General features: G+C 53.1%; 2 protein-coding genes across 2 annotated transcripts in view; one reads left to right on the top strand and one right to left on the bottom strand.

The window, feature by feature from the left end:
* The window catches only part of CD3E (CD3 epsilon subunit of T-cell receptor complex), a 541,795-nt gene that overhangs the window by 141,258 nt on the left and 377,423 nt on the right, over nucleotides 1–23,114 (bottom strand). The window lies entirely within an intron of this gene.
* Nucleotides 1,667–15,453, top strand: SCN2B (sodium voltage-gated channel beta subunit 2). The gene is made up of 4 exons (XM_522196.9): nucleotides 1,667–1,944; nucleotides 9,523–9,689; nucleotides 9,978–10,188; nucleotides 11,188–15,453. The coding sequence occupies exons 1-4, from the start codon at nucleotides 1,875–1,877 to the stop codon at nucleotides 11,385–11,387; spliced, it is 648 nt and encodes a 215-aa protein (XP_522196.2). The 5' UTR covers nucleotides 1,667–1,874; the 3' UTR covers nucleotides 11,388–15,453.

The following is a 23,114-nucleotide window of genomic DNA, read 5'->3' as shown; positions in this document are numbered from 1 at the left end:
TTCTTCCTTCTTCAAAAGAAAAGTTTTAAACATACACAAAAGAAGAGAGAACTATATGACAAACCCTTTACACCCATCACCAGCTAGTTTCAATTATCAAGCAAAACATCTAGTCTCGTGTCACCTATTCTCCCATCTCTTTTTTTCTTTGAATATATATATATATTTTTGAGATGGAGTCTCACTCTGTGGCCCAGGCTGGGATGTAGCGGAGTGATCTCGACTCACTGCAACCTCCGCCTCCCAGGTTCAAGCAATTCTCCTGCCTCAGTCCCCCCAAGTAGCTGGGATTACAGGCACACGCCACCACACCCGGCTAACTTTTGTATTTTTAGTATAGACAGGGTTTCACCATGTTAGGGAGGCTGGTCTCGAACTCCTGACCTCAGGTGATCCGCCTGCCTCGGTCTCCCAAAGTGCTGGGATTACAGGCATGAGCCACTGCGCCTGGCTTCTTTGAATATCTTAAAGCAAATCCAGTCATCATATTATTTCACCCATAAACACATCAATGTGTGTCTTTTTTTTTTTTTTTGAGACAGAGTCTCGCTCTGTTGCCCAGGCTGGAGTGCAGTGACATGATCTTGGCTCACTGCAACCTCTGCCTCCCCGGGGTCAAGCAATTCTTCTACCTCAGCCTCCCACGTAGCTGAGATTACAGGCACGCGCCACCGTGCCTGGCTAATTTTTGTATTTTTAATAGAGACGCGGTTTTACCATGCTGGCCAGGCTGGTCTCGAACTCCTGACCTCGTGATCTGCCCGCCTCGGCCTCCCAAAGTGCTGGGATTACAGGTGTGAGCCACCCCGCCCGGCCACCCATGTGTGTCTTTAACAGATAGAGATGTTAAAGGACAACCACATTTTATCAGACCCAACAAAATTAAGAATGATTCATTAATGCAATCTACTATGTAGTTCATATTTAACTTTTCCCATTTGTCTCAAAAACTTTTCTTTCCTGTTGATTTGTTTGAATCAGGTTTATCCAAAGGCCTGTGTTACATTCAATTGTAAGATCTCTTGGGTATTTTTCTATCAGCCTGCTTCAACATGTTCTGTTTTCAGAGGAAACGCTAGAATGAGGAAATCGTTACCCCTTGAAAGTCTCTCCAACTCACTTTCCTGAACCCTTTTGAACAACACAAAAACAAGCATCTCCTTTTTTTTTTAGGGTTTTTTTTTTTTTCCTTTGGAGGCAGGGCCCAGGCTGGAGTGCGGTGCAGTAGCTGGGACTACAGGCGTGCGACATTATGCCTGGCTAAATTTTGTATTTTTAGTAGAGATGGGTTTTGCCATGTTGCCCAGGCTGGTCTTGAACTCCTGGACTCAAGCGATCCATCCAGCCTCCCAAAGTGCTGGGATTACAGGTGTGAGCCACTGAGCCAGCCTGGGGGTGTTTTTAAATGATAAAAGGTGTTTCCCTTTCCAGAATCTTTAAAATAAGTGGATTCCTCTAATAGCTTTCAAAATCCAACAGTCATCCCAGTGAAGTCAAAAAGCAGGGTTTGTATTATTTCTTGTTTTAGAGGGTAAAAATTTCTGGGATTTTGTTCTTTTCAAAATGACTTTTTTATGCCCTCCCACCTGCTTTTTGAAATCCACCAACCACAATATTTACCCCATCCCCCTTTTCTCTCTCCCCCCCATCTCTCCCTCTCTCCTTTACACACTCCCTCTCTCTCTCTTTTTAGCAGCAACAGACAAGCCGGCCATATTAGAGAGATGGAAATAAAGCTTCCTTAATGTTGTATATGTCTTTGAAGTACATCCGTGCATTTTTTTTTAGCATCCAACCATTCCTCCCTTGTAGTCCTCGCCCCCTCAAATCACCCTCTCCCGTAGCCCACCCGACTAACATCTCAGTCTCTGAAAATGCACAGAGATGCCTGGCTACCTCGCCCTGCCTTCAGCCTCACGGGGCTCAGTCTCTTTTTCTCTTTGGGTAAGTTAGACTCACATCTGCATGCTCCTGAGGGTTCAGAAGTGTAGACGCAATGTGAAGAGGATGGGGGCAGGGGATAGGAAAGAAGACATTGCTAGCGCTTTCCCTCTGTGTCCTTGGGAGGGGAGGTGCTGGGGACTGGAAGGGACATTGCTGGGGAGTGCAGAACCCTGGGACTACTTAGTCACAGAAATGTTGGGTCAGGGGATCTGAGTGTTGCTGGGGGCTGACAATTGTCAAGGGAGGTGAATCTTCTCTGGATTTCCCCTAAGTGGACCTACGTGGGGGTGGGGCAGAGAGTGGATTGACCTGCAGTCTCTTCAGGGATTATTTTTTGGAGTTGCCGCAAATGTGGGGTCCTGGGACTTAATGCTCCCTTAAGGGGCTTCTTTTCGGAAGCTTGATCCTGGTGGATTTAGGGTATTAGGAGAGTGTGCAGGGGAGCTGGTGGCAGAAAGTTGAGTCTGGGTCTGGCTTCCTGGCACTTGGTCTCACTGATCTGTTGGAATGTGTGTGGGAGTAGGTGGGAAGCGGGCTTGGGGAATGATGTCTGGGTTGGGAGGAGACCTGCTGAGGCACGCACTTTTGGAGAAGGCACCTTTGGCTTGGGCCGGATGGAATGGAGGAAGGGCCAGGTGTAGAGATTCAGGAAAAAAATGGAACCCACAGGCTGAGCGAGGTTGCAGCCCTTTAAATCCAGCCTCAGAACTGCCCAGCCCAGTCTTGCAGACTGTCCTGTCAAGTGGCCCCAAATATTAATTTTGTATTTGACCACTCAGACACTTCCTGGTGGGGAAGTGGGCTAGAAAGTTATTTGCAAGCCTGCTTTGTAGAGTTTCATTCTTGCTCCTAAACTTACTTATTGCTGGAGCAGCAACTGAGAGTCAAGTCCAAGGACTGTTGATGGAACTATTCCCACCACAAAGGCTCTCTCTCTTTCTGTGGTGTGATGTGCTGGGTTTGGAGTAGGAGTGCTAAACACAGACAGTGCAGAGGCCCTGCCAGCCTGCTTTGCTGAGTTACTTGGCATATTAACATCAGAGCAGGAATGCTATGGAATCTCTGGCAGGACCTGGGTTTCAAGCCACCTTTGTCATTTACGTAATGATCACAGGCAAGTTACTCAACCCCTCTGAGCTTCAGTTCCCTCCCGGGTAAACTAAAGAATGCCTATTGCCTGAGGTGTTTGTGATTTGGTGCATGGCAGGAACTCAACGATGGCTAACATAAGAATGCTTTTCGTGAGCCCAGGCACTGTGTATCTTGTTTAGCCCTCACAGCAATCGGAGGTAGATTCTATTATACTCAGGTTACAGGGAGGAAACAGATGACTATGGTAACGGGAGCTGAGATTTGAACTCCCTGTGTCTGACTTCAGCACATTCTCTTAAACGTTGGATTCCACTGCCCCCAATGTTCAAGAAATGGCACTGCTATATTAACAGTACCTAATTGATCAGAGTCTCAGGACAGGCTGAAAGAAGGGGAGTTGGGTGAGTGGCCTGTTGTAAGGAGGCCCAGCTGGAGGACAGGACCCTTTCCTCAGGAGTTAGGAAGCACTTCGTGCAGAGGAGAGGCCGCCTGGTGAGAGCCATGGCTAAGTAAAGATAGAAAGGGGGCTCAGTGACCGGGACCCAGAGCTCTGGGCTAGGGCGAGGAAGAGGGAGTCTGGGAGGTCTGAGTGTTGGGGGTGGGGAGATGGTAGTGGGAGGAAGCTAAAGCTTCTGCAAAGCTGAGTGGGAGAGGATGCAGGAATGGGGACCTTGAACTTGAACTTGATTGGTGCTGTAATGAGGCATGTCCCTGGCACTCCAATGCTGAGGGCCAAGTTGACAATGGAACTTTGGTGGTGTTGCAGTAGCATCGATCCCCAGGATGGAGGATGCCACAAGTGACGAGGGAGGGGACTCTGTTGGGGCTGGGCTTGTGGGGATGACTATGGAGGTGGCAAAGAGAAAGGGCAGGTGGGCAACCAGCTCTACCCACGGCAGAAGCACGTGAGGCTAGTTTTAGCCAGAAACAATTCAAATGACTGGGCTTCCCTGAAGTTTTTCTTGAGACCGTTGACTCCACAGTCACTGGCCTGCTTACCAATGTATGGATTATGTTAGCGGAGGCATAGAAAGTGGAGTCTGGGCTGAGCACGGTGGCTCACACCTGTATCCCAGTGCTTTGGGAGGCCGAGGTGGGAGGATCGCTTGAGGCCAGGAATTGGAGACCAGCCTGGACAACATAGCAAGACCCTGTCTCTACAAAAAAAAAAAAAAAAAAAAGAAAAGAAAAGAAAAGAAAAATAAGCCAGGCATGGTGGCATGTACCTGTAGTCCTAACTGTTCCAGGAGGCTGAAGTAGGAGTATCAAGAGTTCCAGGCTGCAGTGAGCCGTGATCATGCCACTGCACTCCAGCATGGGCAACAGAGCCAAACCCTGTCTCTTAAAAAAAGAAAGAAAGAAAGAAAGAAAGTGAAGTCTAGTCCTCACTCTAGCCCACTGCACATATCTGCTGCTTGTGGTGGCGGGGGCCCAGACATGGAGAGAAAGCTGTCTCTTCTTCCTTTAGTAGACTTTATTGAGTCCCCACTCTGCCACACACTGTCCTGGGTGCCAGGGATACCAAGATGAATAGGAGTCAGTTCCCCGGAGCCTCTTGAGGGAAACAGGCCCATGAACAAATAATAACAAGACAACATTGTATGTATGGCAACAATAATGGCAATAATGCTCATCGTAGTCGCAGCTGACTTTTGTCCAGGCCATGTGCTAGGCACTGTGCTGAGCTTCATACAGGTAGTAAGTCATTTAATCCTTCGACAGCCCTATGAAGTTGGGCTTATTGTCCCCTATATTACAGATGAGGAAACTGAGGCACTGGGAGGTTAACTATCCTGCCATTCTGCCCTCAAGTCATGTGGAAGAGATAGGAACAGGGCTGGGGTGAGGACAAGGACACTGGGGAAACAGTCACTGAGGCTAATGCCCTGTAAGCTGGGACCTGAAGGATAAGTAGGAGGGGCCCAGGGGCAGGAGGGCAAATGAGCTTCTCAACCTGAAGCAAAAATACGTGCAAAGGCATGGAGAAGGAAAGGAAGGTGGTGTTTTCAGAAAAAATCAGAACTGGGGTCACTGGAGTGAAGGAGACCTGGGGGGATGGGGGCTGGCAGGGGATGAGGCTAGGGTATAGGTTGGTCCCAGATGGCAAAGGGCTTGGAAGCTGTGCCCAGGAGCCTGGACTTGATCCTGAAAGCAGTGGGTAGCTGTTGGAGGTTTGGAGGTGAGGAGTGATGAGGGTGGGTTGCTCCTGGCTGCACGGGGATGGACTGGAGTGGCTGGGGTTGGGGAGGCCCTTGAGCAGGAAGGGTCTGGATGGTAAGGCAGTGCAGGTGCGGAGATACGGGCTGGATGCCACACTCACCTGGGAGGCAGGGGCTGCCCCGGGAGACAGTTCATTTGTTTAGACAGTTAAAAAAAAAACAAAAACCAAGAAGAAAATAATTACCTCACAGGTTGCTGTAGGGTGGAAAGAGGAGTGAAGAGATTAACTTCCAGTCTCTGCAAGAGACAGCATTTGGCAGATGAGCAAATTTTTATAGTCTCTGCAAGATGGGCTAGTTAGAACAGTGGATGACACGAGGCCTGAGGGCCCAGATGTGCCTTGGAGACAGCGGGTGGCCCGCCACTGCTGAGGTTTTGGATCTAAGATCAGAAGCCACATCCCGTTGATGATTTTTTCCCTTCTGTGAGTTGAAAATCAGGAGACACAGGCCCCAGACCTGGTCTCAAATGGGACAACCAGGAAGATTGTGGGCCCCCCTTGCATGGAGGTTCCTTTAAATGGGACCATTCCCTGCTGGCGGGCCTGCCTGGAGTTGGACCTGCCATATAGTCGGCAAGAGATCGGATGCCTTGGAATGGGGCTCACTTCCCCACTCAGCTTCAATGCCTCAACCCAGTCTGGAGCTAGCTTCGCCTCTTACTAGCCGTGAACTTGGGCTCGTCTCTTAACTTCTTTGTGCTCCATCTTCCTCATCCGGAATGTGGGAGCGATAACAGGTTTTGTTAGTATTAAATGAGGTGATGTATGTAGAGTACGTAGACAGTGCCTGGCTCGTTGTAAGCATTTTGTAAGGGTTTGTGGCTGTGATGAAGTCCTTTCTGTGGCCTTGGCCATGCATTCGGGTGCTTTCCCGAAGCGGGAGAGTTAATCAAGAGACCCGAGTTTTGCTCACAGCTCTGACCTTGTTGAGCCATGGTCCCCTCGTCTTTAATGAGGGCCCGGACTGGCGGGAGGTCTGAGGCCAGCACCCTAGAGCTGCTGGGATTTTGGTGAGGCCACAGGCTCACGTGGAGATCTTGGATTAGGGGCTAGGAACCATGATTCTGGCCTCAGCTTGTCCCTATTCTCTGTGTGTGGCTCTCATGGCCTTTCCTCACCGGTAAAACAATGGGGCTAGATCTACGGTTTCTGATCTCAGCTGCAGCCTGTGGCTCCGGATCCCATGCTCGCTCCGCAGGATGGAACTTGACGTTTGACTCTGTGACCACTAGAGGGCACGCGTGTTCCGCCCGGTACCTTCTGCAGTGCCCCGCTGCAGGGTGGGGTGGGGGAGCCCGCATTGCACCTCTCCGGCTGCCCCCGTCCTGCCAGCCAGAAAAGGCGCCCCCGCACTCCTCTCTACCCTGCCCTCCCCCACGGCAGGGTGCTAGCTCCTTCGAGATGGTGGGGTTCAAGTTCTAATCTGGAGCACTGCCTTGGGCTTGGTGGGGGGCAGAGGCCCGCGCAGGGTCCGCCGGGCTTCGCAGAACGCAGACTTTTTGGTCTGGGGAGCCCCTGGGAAGATGATCGACCTTCCAAGGGAAGAGCTAGAGGGGTAGGACATTCCTGGGATGGGAGGTAAGCTCAGGACAAGCACTGTCAATGCCTTCCCTCAGAGCTCTGGGCCTCTGCAGATGAAGATGCTGTTGGCATTTTCTGCACACCTCCTCCTTGGCTGGTGCGCTGCCAGATGCTTTCAGAAGGGCGATGAAAGTACAGGAGATGGAATTGGGCTTTGTTCTTCCTGGCAGGGGCCCACTCAGCCTCCCCAGTCCTTATTCCTCTAATGAGCACTTAAGCTCACACCTGGAATCCTCGGCCCTGGACTCCTCCTCTAGAAAACGCAGATGGTGACACCTGTCTCCCAGCTTGGAGAACAGATGAGGTCCCCATGCCTACCCCTCCATCCAGGGCTGCTGCCAGTTCAGAGAATCTCTGGTTCTTAAGTCCTGCCATTTGCCCTGGTCACTCGGGCCAGGGGCGGGGCTGGCAGAAGGGTGCTCCAGGCAGATGTTGATTTCCCTGCAGGCTGCAGGGCGGCTGCCTCTACGGCTTTGTGCAGAAAAAAAAAAAAGTTTGAAAAATAGGAGCCCTGCAGGCCTGGGCTGTTCGCCAATTCCTACGGACTAGCTGGAGGGGGGCAGTCTCCAAGGTGCCCTCAGACCAGGCCAGAGGCTCCCCTAGAAGCCCTTCCTGTTTGCAAGGCAGAACTTGGGGAGAATTGAGGATAATAGCAGCTACTATTTGCTGAATACTTACTGCTTCTTTTCATTATTGAAACAACCCTGGGAGATCGGTGTCACCAACTCCATTTTACAAAGGAGTAGCCCCCACTCTTCCAGCTTCTGATGCTGGAGCTGGGATTGAACCCAAGTCTAGTCGCATCCCCTTGTCTACGCGATTCCCACATCAGCCTCTATCGGGCTCACCTGGACAGCCTCCCAGCAGCCCCCACACTCCCCAACCCTGCAGGGACCTCCTATCACACTCCAAAGAGGAAACTCCTAATTCCATATCCTAGCCCACAAAGCCTTTGTGAGCTGGTCCCTGCCTAACTCTTGGACCTCAGGTCTCACCATGCACCCCCTCGGTCATTCTGCTCCCTCTGCCTCAGGTACATGAAACTCCTTCCAGCCACTGGGACTTGGCCCCTGGGAGTACACTTGCCTGGGAACTCGACTCGCTCAAAACTTCAATGGGCTCACTCTCTCACTTCAGGTGGGCGCTGCCCGTGTGTCCCCCTCAGAGCAGTCTTCCCTGCCCACCCGACATCAGACAATGCCCCTCTACCTTGCCGAGTGTCTCTACCTACAACTCCATGATTTTTTTCCTTGTTGATGTCTATCCTTCTCCCCAGAATATAAGCTTCATGATGCAGTGACTCTGCCTGTCCTGTTCACAGCAATAACCCCCAGGGCCTAGACTAAGTGCTTGGCGCACAGTAGGTGATTTATAAATATTTGGTAAATGAGTGAATGAATGATGCCGAACACTGCTGTTTATCCTCCATAAAGAAAAGGAATCTTCTGAGATAAGGTTCTTGAGGATACGGGCAGAGCATCTCGGAATGAAGGCCAGGGCTCAGGTGAGTCCAGTGAGGTGCCTAGGGCGTGACATTTAAGGAGGTATTTCCATGACCAGACAGTGGATGCCCCTTAAGTGTCTTGCCCCAGGCCCCTCGCTCGCCTCCCTGTAGGCTCTGTCCTGCTTAGAATGTCGGAGTGGGACAGGCCTTTCTCAGCCCCAGCACCAAAGTCTCCTGGCCTCAGTCTGGTGTTCCTAATAGGACTCTGCAGAACCAGCAGCTCCCACCCTGCCTGCCTGTAGCAGCTCCTTGCTGTGGTGTCTCCAGGTTGACATCTTCAAGAGGGACTCCTGTCCCTGCAGACCCATCAGCTGGTCCTTGGAATGGTGCCTCACCTTCTGGGGCACCTCTTCCCTCCCACAGCTTGTCTGCCCTCTTTCTTGTCTGTCGCAAGCCTGAGGAAGTTAGGGGGCTGGGCTGGGCTGGGACACAGCTTTGCTCTGTCCCTGGGGTATGGAGAGTGAGGCCTTCCAAATCTCCAGCTGTTCTCAGTCTGCTGTCCTGAGAACGGAACGGCAGGGGAGCCCTGCAGTTTCAGCAAAGATGGTTAGAAGTGGTGAGGATAAGGGGGAAACTGAGGCAAGCATAGTGAAGCCCCTTGTCTGTGGTCTTCTGCTAGCATGTGGCAGAACTGGGGCAAGTGTGGTGGGGGCAGGGGTGCCTAACAGTGGTTCTAGAAAAGGCTTGGGGCCATTTGGCTGCCCCTGGCTTGACAGATATAGATGATGTGATGATTTGGTTTATCTCCTCCCCTACCTGCTCTGTGGCCCCGCTTTGCCCCAAAGACCACATCTGGTGCCCCATATGTGCCTGCCCACTCCAGGAGTATGGACTGGGGAGGCTGAGTGGGCCCCTGCCAGGAAGAACGAAGTCCAATTCCATGCGGCTTGCACCTGTACTCCCAGCTACTTGGGAGGCTGAGGTGAGAGGATCACCTGAGCCCAGCAGGTCTAGGCTGCAGTGAGTCATGATTGTGCCACTGCACTCCAGCTTGGGCAACAGAGACCCTGTTGCAAATAACAGTAACTCCCACCTCCTGATTAACTGGAGCTGTCAGGGACCCAGTCCCCTCCCTGTGGCTCTGCTCTGCCTCATCCCCCAACACTCCCAGGCACAGAGGGCTTGTCCCTCCCCAGCCCTTTCAGCCAGACTCCTCACCAGCTTGTGGCTTCATCTGCAGTGCCACCAGGACAGAGCATGGAGGTCACAGTACCTGCCACCCTCAACGTCCTCAATGGCTCTGACGCCCGCCTGCCCTGCACCTTCAACTCCTGCTACACAGTGAACCACAAACAGTTCTCCCTGAACTGGACTTACCAGGAGTGCAACAACTGCTCTGAGGAGATGGTGAGTCCTGGGCTGAAGGCAGGGGTAGGGGAGGAGGTAGGAGCCCCGTGGCATGAAGCCCCTGGTCCCACCACTGGGCCCGGCACTGCGCTAGGGCCCCAGAGGACCCTGGGTGGGCTGCGTGCTCTGGAGGCTTTGAAACAAGGTGTGCTGCGCACCCAGGTGCCTCACAGAGGTAACTGCCTCTCTTCCCCAGGAAAAGGGTGGATGGGAAGAGGGGGCATCCTCACTGTCCTTGTAGTTCCTTGCTCATCCAGCCACCCATCCTGTCCCTTGCTCCAACCCCAGTTCCTCCAGTTCCGCATGAAGATCATTAACCTGAAGCTGGAGCGGTTTCAAGACCGCGTGGAGTTCTCAGGGAACCCCAGCAAGTATGATGTGTCGGTGATGCTGAGAAATGTGCAGCCGGAGGATGAGGGGATTTACAACTGCTACATCATGAACCCCCCTGACCGCCACCGTGGCCACGGCAAGATCCATCTGCAGGTCCTCATGGAAGGTGAAGGCTGGGGTGCCAGCTGTGGGGCCCTGACCTTTCCCACCCACCTACTCTCTGCAGCATTTGCTCAGGGCACTTTGGGGAGACCAGGCCCTCCTGAGGGTGGGAGCAACCATTTGTGCTGCATAGAAGGAATCCATTTTCTTCCCTCTAGTCCTCAAGAACCTGGGAATATGTCCCAGAGAGTCCTGGTAATGATACAGACTATAAATCCCAGTCTTAATAATGGGGCTTGGTGTGATGGCTCACACCTGTAATCACAGCGCTTTGGGAGGCTGAGGCAGGCAGATAGCTTGAGCTCAGGAGCTCGAGACCAGCCTGGGCAACATGGCAAAACTCCATCTCTACAGAAAATGCAAAAATTAGCTGGGCATGGTGGCTTGCACCTATACTCCCAGCTACTTGGGAGGCTGAGGTGAGAGGATCATCTGAGCCCAGCAGGTAGAGGCTGCAGTGAATCATGATTGTGCCACTGCACTCCAGCTTGGGCAACAGAGCAAGACCCTGTTTCAAATGACAACAACAGCAATAATAATGATGGTGATGATGGCAGCTTTCATTTATTGGGCACCTCTATGTCTCAGTCATAGGGCTAAGCTCTGTTTATGCATTATCTCATCCTCATGAAAACCTTTGAGGGAGGTACTATTATTAAGCCCATTTTACAAGTTAGAAAACTGAGGTTAGAGAGGATAAGTTACTTAAGGTTATGCAATTCGTAAGTTGTACAATTAGGACTCAAATTTGGGTCTGTTTGATCTTAAAGTTCATGCTCTTAAATACTTCATCACACTAGCTCCTCTGGGGGCTTTGGGTGTCCTGGGATTTGGAGGTGGGGGCGCTTCAGGGTCAGTCACTGGATTGCTTTTTGGCTTTGCTAAAGTCCTGTCTGTGGAGGAGAGTAAAGTCAGGATGGTTCCACGCATGCCACGGGTAGTGGGGTGGTGGGGGAGGCCCCTTTCCCAGCCCTGGTGCTCAGTGGCTCTGCTTCCTTTCCAGAGCCCCCTGAGCGGGACTCCACGGTGGCCGTGATTGTGGGTGCCTCCGTCGGGGGCTTCCTGGCTGTGGTCATCTTGGTGCTGATGGTGGTCAAGTGTGTGAGGAGAAAAAAAGAGCAGAAGCTGAGCACAGATGACCTGAAGACCGAGGAGGAGGGCAAGACGGACGGTGAAGGCAACCCGGATGATGGCGCCAAGTAGTGGGTGGCCGGCCCTGCAGCCTCCCGTGTCCCGTCTCCTCCCCTCTCCGCCCTGTACAGTGACCCTGCCTGCTCGCTCTTGGTGTGCTTCCCATGACCTAGGACCCCAGGGCCCACCTGGGGCCTCCTGAATCCCCGACTTCGTATCTCCCACCCTGCACCAAGAGTGACCCACTCTCTTCCATCTGAGAAACCTGCCATGCTCTGGGACGTGTGGGCCCTGGGGAGAGGAGAGAAAGGGCTCCCACCTGCCAGTCCCTGGGGGGAGGCAGGAGGCACATGTGAGGGTCCCCAGAGAGAAGGGAGTGGGTGGGCAGGGGTAGAGGAGGGGGCCGCTGTCCACCTGCCCAGTGCTTGGCCTGGCAGTGGCTTCAGAGAGGACCTGGCGGGGAGGGAGGGCTTTCCTGTGCTGACAGCGCTCCCTCAGGAGGGCCTTGGCCTGGCACGGCTGTGCTCCTCCCCTGCTCCCAGCCCAGAGCAGCCATCAGGCTGGAGGTGATGATGAGTTCCTGAAACTTGGAGGGGCATGTTAAAGGGATGACTGTGCATTCCAGGGCACTGACGGAAAGCCAGGGCTGCAGGCAGAGCTGGACATGTGCCCTGGCCCAGGAGGCCATGTTGGGCCCTCATTTCCATTGCTAGTGGCCTCCTTGGGGCTCCCGTTGGCTCCTAATCCCTTAGGACTGTGGATGAGGCCAGACTGGAAGAGCAGCTCCAGGTAGGGGGCCATGTTTCCCAGCGGGGACCCACCAACAGAGGCCAGTTTCAAAGTCAGCTGAGGGGCTGAGGGGTGGGGCTCCATGGTGAATGCAGGTTGCTGCAGGCTCTGCCTTCTCCATGGGGTAACCACCCTCGCCTGGGCAGGGGCAGCCAAGGCTGGGAAATGAGGAGGCCATGCACAGGGTGGGGCAGCTTTCTTTGGGGCTTCAGTGAGAACTCTCCCAGTTGCCCTTGGTGGGGTTTCCACCTGGCTTTTGGCTACAGAGAGGGAAGGGAAAGCCTGAGGCCAGCATGAGGGGAGGCCTTGGAACCTGAGCCGCCAATGCCAGCCCTGTCCCATCTGCGGCCACGCTACTTGCTCCTCTCCCAACAACTCCCTTCGTGGGGATAAAAGTGACAATTGTAGGCCAGGCACAGTGGCTCACGCCTGTAATCCCAGCACTTTGGGAGGCCAAGGCGGGTGGATTACCTCCATCTGTTTAGTAGAAATGGGCAAAACCCCATCTCTACTAAAAATACAAGAATTAGCTGGGTGTGGTGGCGTGTGCCTGTAATCCCAGCTATTTGGGAGGCTGAGGCAGGAGAATCGCTTGAGCCCGGGAAGCGGAGGTTGCAGTGAACTGAGATAGTGATAGTGCCACTGCAATTCAGCCTGGGTGACATAGAGAGACTCCATCTCTAAAAAAAAAAAAAAAAAAAGGCAATTGTGGGGAGCCAACCATCACTGCCATTACACTCACATTCAATGGAAATTGATTAGGCCTGAGAGAAGGAGCAAGAGGCAGAAACACTGACTCTGAGACCATGACCTTGGAAGATCCTCAGAGATCAACTAGCCAAGTCACTCACTTAAAATGGGGAAACTGAGGTTCCAACTGACAGAAACTGAGGGTCCTGCCCTCTTCTCTGGCTCCTCGGTCTCCAGTTTGAAGCAACAGAGCCATCATTTTCCCAGTGGGAGGGGCCTCTGTGGCCTGGTCCATGATGGGGCGAGTTGGAGGGGTGGGCTTCTCTAGCCCTGCCCCTCTCCCAGGAGCCCAGCCCCTCTGGCCAGGACTGAGGAGGAGTGGAGGGAAGCAGGGAGGGAGGGAGCAAGTGTGAAGGGCACAGCTGCTGGCAAATGCCCCATTCCCTGCCCCAGCACTTCCCAGCCTTTCCAGGAGCTCTGCCCCACCCCTGCTCAGGGAGTCAGGTGCCCAGGGTAGGGAATAAGTCTAGGAAAGGGGGTGGAGACAGGACCGTGACAGTCTCAGGGACCAATCCCTGCCTCTGCCCATCAGATTGCCAATTTGGGGAGACAGCAATATCATCTGGGAGATTCAGCTTAATTTGCTTCAATTCAGCAACCATTTATTGAGCATCTATTATGTGCCAGGCACTGTGCCAGGCACTGGGGATATACACAAAGCCATAAGCACTGGGGACTGCCAGGTTGGCACTGTAGGGACCAAGATTAACTTTTTGGTGCAACTAATTCCACCTCTGCAAGACACTGCTTCCAAGGCTACAGTTGGGGAAGATGAAGAGATTCTAGAATCTGTGCCCTGGGAAGGGAGAAACAGCAGGGAAGAGGGGCAATACAACAGGGTCAAGGGTGCAGAGGCCAGGCAGAGTGGGTGCAGAGTGGGGGATGGGCAACCAGCCTGGTAACACCTGGGTGAGGTGAGCGAGTCAAGCCCATCTGGAAATGCTAAACTCATCAGCTCAGTACCTAACTGCCAATCAACACACTGCCAATGCGGGTGGGCTAAGCCACCAGGATGCCTGCAGCAGATGGACGCTGCCCATCCTCGAGCCAGCCAGCTGGGGGCAGAGAGGTGGGTGGCGGGCACCTCATGCCAGCTGAGACCAAGAGTGGTTGTATACATTTCTGCAGCTTGCAGATTTCATTTTTTTGGTCACCCTTTAAGTGTCCTTCTCTCCCAGGATGAGTGAGGAGCTGTGCTGATGTTGGGAACTTAGCTTTTTCCAGGATCCATAACATTTAGGGGAATTATTTGCGGGCTTTCCTAGTGTATTCTAAGAAGTTCTAACTCTCCATCAAGAAGCCCAAGATTCCTGGAGTCTTTTTTTCCTCTGCCCTGATCAACTGGGGCCCAGGAAAAGCAATGTCTCTTCACGGGCCTCAGGGCCCCAGCAGATGGGGCTGGGTCAGGAACCATCTCTGTCCCAGGTGCTCAGCCCTCATATGCATTTTCTTCTGGAGCCTCTTAGAATCTCCTCCAGAGGACTCATAGAGCTGCCTCCCCCAGGATGGTGAAGTTGGGGCTTCTGTAAGTAGAGGTGGAAAACCAGAGAGATGTTTCCACAGCGGCCATTTCTCTACCCTGTTTCCTACCTTATGCTGACAAGTTCTTCCTCTTCCTACCGTGGGGTTCGAGCCCCACTTCTGGTTGCATGTTCCCACCACGACGCTCTGCTGGTTTTAGTCGGCTGACTTTCTCAACTGCCCCAGCCTCTCCTGCTCTCTCAGAACCTCCCTCTGCCCCCACCCCCCATCTGTCTCTTCCTCCTAACTAAGGGCCACTGCAAAGAGAGACGGGCTGGCTAACCCATGGGATTTAGCTTATAAGAACAAAGCACAATTATTCAGGACTGAACTGCTTTGAGGTGCCTTGGAACTGGCTTTGGAAATAGCTATCTGCCCCCTAGCTATGGACTCTTCACAGTTATTTCCAGTTTATAAAAAGGAAAAGCTGATCGGATCCATGTTTCTCTCTGCGAGTCTCCTTGGGGAGGTTGGGCTGGTAAATATTTGCAAGGTCAGGTTAAGCAGACAGACAATTGAAAATACTGGGCAGGTCCAAAAGGATAGTTCCAGGCCATAGGAATGGCTTGATGCAGTTAATGGGTGATGAAGCAAGAAATCTTCCTTCCTACTTATGTCTTAAAGATGGACAGCCTGTGTCTCTTGCTGTGCCTCTTGCTGGCGTCTTCCTTTATTGAAGCTTGCTGATGCACTGTACATAGTCTCTCTCTCTAGGTATAGATATATTATATATACAAATATCAAACATCTCACCACACCCACCCCAAAAGTTACAATGTGTGTGTGTGGGGAGGTGTAATAACTTCTCAGTGTTTTGAGTTGATTCACCAAAGGCAAATTTTGGAATGTTCTTGCGCTTTGTGCACTTGGAGGGGAAAACCCAACTACATATGCACTTTCTCGGTTGTGTGTGCTATAGAGAGGTTGGAAGGGGTGGTTGGAAGGGGAGAGAAACTGAGATGGCCCTCTGTGACTCGACTGCTGGGATGTATCTGCTTTTGGGAGCAGACTGAGTTTCTTTTGCAATTTGTCTTATTGTTTGGGTCTACTGGCGACAATAAACTATCTCCTCTGAAAATCCCTCGAGTGTGGCTTTATTCAGGGGTTCAGGGCAGGGTAGGCTGATGCTTCGCCAGGATCTTAACTGGAACCCTAGGTGCTCCTTTCCTGGTAATCCCATTGGCGCTGCCAGATCTCCAGCATCTGAGGGCCTCAATGCCCCTGCCTCACAAGGGGAAGGTTGTATACCCTACACTTGTGCCCCCAACAGATGTTTCATCCCTTTGCCTTCCCCAACCCCCTGGGGACTCCACTCACCCTGGAACAGAGTGGCTGAACACCTACTTCTTGGAGGGCTCTCGATTATTTTGGGGATGAAGACAACCCTGGAAGCTCCCAAGGCTGACTGTCATGCGGATGTTGCCTGTCCTTTGCATGGGCAGACAGGCCATCCTTCCTGCTCTGTTCCCCAAAGGTGTTGGATTAGACATTTCTTTTGCCTCCTCTGGACTCAGAAAGAATAGATGACAGCTGGTCAGAGTCTGCCCTCATGCAGTTCATGGAGAAGGGTGGCTGTGGGAAGGTTCAGGTGGCTCATGTCCCATCTACATACTGCTGGATCCTATTTATATGTGCCAAAGCAGCCCTAAGAAGTTTAGGACCAAAGGCAACCTCCTGGCTAGGGGCTCCACTGTCCCAGACCGGCCTTTTTTTCTCCCTTGCTCTTCATTCTTCCGTCTCTTTGCATCTCTCCCTCTCTCCCTTGCACCGCTGTCTCTCTCTCTCTCTCTCTGTCTCTCTCTGTCTCTCTCTCTCTTGCCTAGGAGGCTTACCAGGCTTACCTTCCTCTTCCTACTCTCGGGTTTGAGCCCCACTTCTGGCTGCATACTCCGGCCACCACACTCTGGTGGTTTCAGTCTGCTGACTTTCTCAACTGCTCCAGCCTCTCCTGCTCTCTCAGAACCTCACCCTGCCACCACCCCCATCTGTGTCTTCCTCCTAACTAAGGACCACTGCAAAGAGAGACGGGCTGGCTAACCCTTTTCAGCAAGAAAAACCTCAACTTGCTGAATGGCAAGGATGTACTTAGGTAGTTGGTTCCTACTTTTCTCTTGGTTTCTGTCTCATTCCTGTCTGCTCCCTGGTGACCCAGAGACCCTCTCCAGTGGTTAGTAGTTAGGAATACGCCAAGAGGACCTTGATATTTGTGGTTCTAATGGCTTAAAGGATGACAGCTGCCACTTGGGAGAGAAGTCAGACTGGAGGTGGCAGTGTTAAACAAAGGTGGCTGGTATTCAACAGAGGCAAAGTTCCCTTGGTTTAAAAGGATGTCTATCCCTGGAGCCTGAGTCCTTCCAAGAATGGGATGTTGGGGGAGATGCTTCTCTGCTTAACAGATAGGAACATTTGGGCGAGGGACACGGACTGAGCAGCAGAAGGCACCAGGGATTCTGGCTGGTTCCTTCCAGGATGGACACAGGCCCCTGATATTCAGCCAGGCCAGCAGCATCTTCCTCACTGGGCTTCTCCCCCAAACACTTGGTTTTGGGGACCAGGTGGCAAAGGGATTAAGGAACAGTTTGCCCCAACAGATTGAGAGTTCTTCCTATGGGCAAAGAAAAGGGAGCAAGGCCCTGGGGAAGAGGGCCTTGGTAGTCACGAACTGGGCCTGGCTTCTGGGAAGGCTGGATTTGGTTCAGGCATCTCCCCTAAATTTGGATTCTATGGCCCAGCCTGCCTGGGGTGGGGTGGATTAATTTCGATTGCAGAACAAGCTGCCTTGGTGGGGGAAGGGATAGTTCCCACCCTGGTGCTCAAAATTATTGGTCTCCTGTGCCCCTCAGTTGAGGTGGAGGTACCTGTACAAGAGCTTCCCAGTTCCCACTGGACACCCCATGCATGGGGTATTCCAGTGGGATAGCCATCGGCCTGCCCATGGATGGTTGCTAGGGAATAGGAATCTGGGCCAAAAGGATTAGGGGTGACGGAGTAGACCTTTACAACAGCAGAGATGGGAGGGCCCCCAGGAATACCTGTCAAGGCTCCTCGTTGTTCTAAAGGGGAAACTGAAGACCAGAACAGAGAAGTGACATGCTTAAGGCGACATGATGAGTCAAGTACAGACAGAGTCTGGCATCGGGCTCCAAGCCCGCTATTCTTCCTGCAGTCCACAGGTGCTGGGTTTAGTGCTTGACACAGCAGCATGCACCAGCCCAGACCCCTCCCCTTCCCTCCCCAGCTTGGCCTGAGTTGGTGCAGAAGAGGCACTCATGCTTCCTTAAGGGCCCAGTTTTCAAAGCTGAGGTTCAGAGAGGGAACGTGATTTGCCCAAAGTCATACAGTTGGCTAATGACAGAGGCTGGGATAGAACCCAAGTCTCTCTTCCCCCAGCAAAGGCCTTCCCTAGGCTGAGCTGATGTCCCTGGGCAAATAGGCTCATGTCCTTTGGCACTAGTTCCCAGAGTCCTGTTCCCACCCCCCATCAGCATGACGTGACTCATGTCAGTTTGCATATGGGCCCCTCTTAGGCTACTTATCTCCCTCCCATCTTGCAAGGGTGGAACGTAGTATCAAATCATCTTCAGGTGACAGCAGCCTGGGATAGTGTCTGATGGGGTGCAGGCTGGGCAACTGGACACAGAACTGGACACAGAACAACTGGCAGGTCCCTACTAGGTCTCCTGGCCTTCTTCATTGGTTCTTTGGGGGCTCAGAAGGTCCGCATGGGAAGGGCTCTGCAGGAACTCTTCTCAGAAAGTCCTGGTAGCACTGCTGCCCCCGACTCTTCCTACAGAATCACACCCCAAAACCCACCATGTTTTAGTCACTCCTGGTTGCCTGCTACCAAGCTGATGTCCAGAGTGCCAGCTACCCCTTAGGACAGGCTCCAGCAGCCCAGTGGATGAGGGCTCCGGAGGGCCTGGGGAAGGAAGCCCCGCTGAGAACCACATCCTGGCATCCTGACACGGCACATGGACGTCGTGGGGGGCGGTCAGTGGAGCCTAGCCTAGGAGAAAAGGGAGCAAGGCCCTGGGGAAGAGGAGATGGGAATAGATGAGTTGGGATGGGGGAGTCGGTGGCCTGGTATGGCAACTTTGTCTTTTCTCTGGCAATAATGACCTTCAGGTCTAGGAGGTGCTGGGGAAGGATGGGCAAGTGGGTGCCAGGTATTCAGCTTGGCTACTTTGGATCCCATGGGAGGGGCTTTCCCCTATGGCCCTGGCAAAGTCACCTCTATCCCAACCACAGTTGCCTCTGCTTCTCAAGTGGGACACATTCCCAGTAAACAGGTGGCAAAGGGACTAGGAACGGTTTGCCCCAACAGATTCAGAGTTCTTCCTGTGGGCAAATGGGCAGAAGAGGAGGGTGTGTTCAGCCAGGAGGGGAAGTTGACCGATAGAGTGGCTGTTGACCGATAGAGTGGCCCAGGCTGTAGCCTCAGGGACAGGGATTAGACTTGTCCCATTCTGTCCCAAGGCAAGACATTAGGACTGGCAGGGAGAGACAGATATTGATCCAGTGTAAATCAGAGCTGTGCAGAGGGTCGAGTTTTTGAGGTAATGAAATCCCCATCCCAGAAGGTATTTAAGCATAACTTAGGGGTGTTGTTGAGAAAGTTCCTATATCAGGGCATACTTTTAGATAGCCTTTAAGTCTACTGATAATGGCCCTCTGCAGTCTTCTTTTTAGGACTCAAATCATAGAAGTTGGATAAAAGTCTTGCTTGCCTGAAGGTAAGTATAACACATACACCGGCAAACATGCACATGTGTCTGGCCCTCTGCCTTCTTACTCAGTTGTGGTCTTCCCCAGGCCCCCTCTATACCCCTGTACCACTTTACCTGGTTCTTCTGTATCTGATCTATCAGTGGTGGGGATGTGGGGGGTGTGGGCGAACCTCTATGTACAGTGAGAAATACGCTGGGAGACAGTGGGAAATTTGAAGCGACCTTGGGGAGCTTCTTTCCAAAGATGAGGCCAAGTCTAGCTTGCCTTCCTAGGCCCACCAGCCAGGTCAGAAACTCCTGTGTTTCCAGTCAAGACTGTAGATGGAAGATGCAAGTCCTCCCTGCCTCCCTATCCCTGAGTGCTCCCAGCTTTGCCAAATCTGTCAACATCTCCCTCAACTCCCCCAATAGCTTGCTCATACCCGTGCAAGCTGTCCACTGGAGCTGAGCCTGCTGGAAGGGCTAAGGGGTGGATTTCATGGCCATCTTGAACTTGAAGGGCATTGAAGGAGGAAGGTATGGGACTCTTGGCTAGATCAACAAGAAGAGCCACTCTTTACTGAGTACCTACTCTGTGCCTGGTGCTGATCTAGGTATTCGATGTATATCAGCTTACTTCATCCTCAGGGCAAGGCCCTGTCCAAATGCATTCTTTTCTCATTTTTACACATGAGGAAACAAAGTTCTGCAGTATTATAAGTATGTGTACAAACAAGGTGGCACAGCTAGGAAACAGCAGAGCCAAATTCACCCTCAGGGCCTGGTGAACCAAAGCCATCACATGACACCAGGAGAAAGGACAGTGAACTGGGCTCTCGCAGAGCGAACACTTGTGGGTGGGGGAAGGGTGGCTTGGAGCCAACCCTAAAATGACCATGGACAACAACATAAGGGCAAAGGTGTGAGCAGAGGCCACGCTTTCCCGGTGGGCCCCTCCTGCCCACCCCTACATGGCCTGGCCCTTGGCCCCACAGCTCTGTGCAAACAGCTGCAGCATCTGCTGGCCACCTTCTCCTCCCCTGGCTTCTCGCTCCACTCCCTTCCTGCCAAAAGCCTGTGTATCCTCTGCTTCACCTACTAGACAATTGTCTCCCTGTCCCCACCCGTCCCCTTCAGCCTGAGCCACATTCCAACTTTAAGTTGCCCTCGACTCAGGAAGACTCTCCTCTGCTCCCAGGCCTCCTCTCTTCCTCTCCTCTGCCCCCCACCTTCTCTGCCGCATTTCCTCTCCAGGTCCACATCCTCCCTCTCCCCTCACTTTGCAAGACCCACTGCTCCCACATTAAAATGCTCCTAATGCATGAAACCAGAGCATCTGGGGAGTCCTGCCGGGTACTCCGCGCTATGCTGTGCTTCTGGCTTGGCCAGTCTGTCTCAGGTGCCCATTTCAGAGCCAGCCCAGGAGGGCATCTGACTATTCAGCTGACAAGGCAGTCCTGTGAGAGGCAGGCTGCAATGAATGACAAACCTTCCCAAAGCCTCCAGTTCCCAGCCCTCCTGAGCCACCATCCTCCCTTGATGGGCAGGCAGGGGGCCATGGTGATCCATGAAGCAGAGAGAGAAATATAGCTCTGGGGTGCTGGGTAGGGTGGTTGACACCCTGCCCGGGGGCTTCAAACCCCACCCCAATGTGGCCTATAGTAAATAGATGTCCAAGACTCACCCCATCTCGGAGCTACTGCAAGGGCAGCACATACCTGCTCCCGGAAGTGGGCACGTACCCTCTCCAGCTCAGGACTGGCCGGTGAGCATCCCTCTGGTCAGGATATTTCAGCTCCCTCCTCCCTCTGCCCTCCTCCTTCCAATGAGCTCATCTGTCTGGGGCTCCCTACCCATCTTAGCCTGAAAGGATGTGTGGACAGAACCTGGCAGAAAACAGAAACAGAGGAAGGGAGGGATTGAGGAGGTGGCTGCCTACCTGCCTCTGCCCAGAGCCCCTAGAAAGCAGAGAGGAGTGAGAAGAAGCGATCGACTCTCCTTGGGAGAAGCGTTCAGAAAGAGTTTATCTTTACTCCAACTCGCTGGTGTGAGGTGGACTCTGTGCGGTGTTCCTTGCTGGACCGCTAAGCCGCGTGCCTGTGGGTTGGTTTGGTACATGCTGTCCTGTTAACCCCCTCGGCACCTGCCAAACTTCAGTGGATGCTGAGGCTCTGGCTAGGGGCAAGCCAGTGCTCTGAGCTGGAGGAAGGGAGTGGTGAGTAGGGAGGGGTAGAGAGAAGACCTCAGTGCAGCAGGAGGAAGCTCCTAAAAGTTTGTCCAGGTAGCGTCCACTCAGTCCCTACCCAAGTGGCAGAAGGGTTTGTGGACATTTAACTTTAAGTTAGTGCAAGCAGAGAATCTCCTGCCTGCAGTTTCCCCATCCTGAGACCGGGGCTCTGGTTACCACCAGGGGGTAGCTCGGGGAAGGCGAGATGCACCTCTTGGTGTTGTTCTGGGGAGGAGCTGTGAGGTGGGTGTGTGTCGGGGGAGGCGGGCTCCCTGCAGAGCCCGTTGTCCTCCAGCTCCAAGAGCCGAGTCAGCGCTGCGCTGAGCTTCCTCTGTTACCTGCAGTGCCCCGGCAGGAGCGCGAGGGTTTATGGGGGAAGAGGAGGGAGAGGGAGGCAGGCGGGGAAGGGCAACAGGGGAGCCAGAGTGGGAGGAGGCTCCCTGCCAGGCTCTTGTTACTCAGGAGGAACTCTCAAAATAGCGCTGGAGACCTCCTTGGAGCTCTCTATTGCCCTTCCTCCTCTGCACAGGGTCTCGATGGCTTTCTGAGAACTGACAGGGGAGGAAGCATTCCATGTACCCACCCTGATCATCTGTACAAGGTGATCCTGCTCCAGGAGGTGAATGCCTTCCAGTGTAAGAGCGGCTCTGGAGGCTGGCAGCTGGAGCTCAGCCCATTCCTGCCCACCCGACTTCCCCTGGGGCATGCTGATTCCTCTCTAGGCTGGCCCCTCCTGGAAAGCAGGCACCCACCCTCCTTCCTAGCTCAGATCCAGCTCCCTAGGAAGGCAGGGGAGGAGGAGACCAACTGAGTCAGTTGCTTGGTCCCTGGGGATTTTTGTTGGGCTGACTGCTTCAAAGAACCCTACACGAATCCCCAAGGAAACAATCTCCTTCCCCTTAAATCTAGGCCTTGTCTCCTGCAGCCTGAGAGCGGGCAGTTCTCTGACAACTCTGTGGCACAGGGCCCAGTCCGCCTCTGCATCTTTGAAAACTGGCTCTTCAATGTATTTCTGAGCTAGGCCACCCAAGAGCTGCGTGTGCATTACCCCATCACCAGGAATCGGGCTTGTCCGACCGTGGCTGGGGACTGTGTCCCCAGATACCACCCCTGCCCTCCCCCAAGGAACTTCCAGCAGAAAGGACAGGAGCCAAGGTGTGGTGTCTGTTTCTTCCTGTCCCTATCCAGTGTGACTGGGGACTCTTGAGCTGGGTGAAGAGGTGCTAAATCAGGGAGGGCCCCTGGAAAAGATAGTTTTGAAAAGGTAAGAGAGAAGGAGCTCTGACCTTTTGACACCCTCTCCCCTGGCATCCTCAGTAGCAGCCTCTGAGTTAGATCGATGGGCTAGGGTTTTGAGAATTTTTGAGGAAAGTGCTCTATAAATGTAAAATCCTCTAGCCCTTAAGCTAATGCATTTCCCAAGCACTCTTTCTGCCCAGCTGCGGAGCCCTCCTGGAGTTCTTTAGAGGAAAGCTGGGGGTGTGGATTGGGGAAATCAAGTAATGGGGGAGGTTCTAACGCTGACTTTAACAGTAACTGTGTAGGTGACCTCGGGTTACACATTCTACCTCTCTGAGCCTCTTTCTTCATCCCTAAGGCATGAGGGTTTCCTATGGACCCTTCAAACTCTATGAATTGGTGAGGTAGCGGTGAGGTAGCAGGGAAGGTGGGGAGAGGACACTGAGGACACTGGCCACCTTTTCCTGTCACCAGGATCTAAAGATATCCCTGCAGCTCTGTCCCTCTCCTCCCCCTGCTCTGGGCAGGGGTCACTTTCCTTCCCTTTGGCTCACCTCCTCTCTCACC

This window comes from Pan troglodytes, chromosome 9 (genome assembly GCF_028858775.2).
Source record: "Pan troglodytes isolate AG18354 chromosome 9, NHGRI_mPanTro3-v2.0_pri, whole genome shotgun sequence".
NCBI classification, from domain to species: domain Eukaryota; kingdom Metazoa; phylum Chordata; class Mammalia; order Primates; family Hominidae; genus Pan; species Pan troglodytes.
Note: the sequence above shows the minus strand (reverse complement) of the source record. Positions and strands in the feature narration are given on the sequence as shown.

Coding starts and splice junctions, on each gene's coding strand:
- SCN2B (XM_522196.9), top strand. CDS start 1,875: ATGCACAGAGATGCCTGGCTACCTCGCCCTGCCTTCAGCCTCACGGGG. Junction 1,945..9,522: donor CAGTCTCTTTTTCTCTTTGG/GTAAGTTAGACT, acceptor CTTCATCTGCAG/TGCCACCAGGACAGAGCATG. Junction 9,690..9,977: donor ACAACTGCTCTGAGGAGATG/GTGAGTCCTGGG, acceptor CTCCAACCCCAG/TTCCTCCAGTTCCGCATGAA.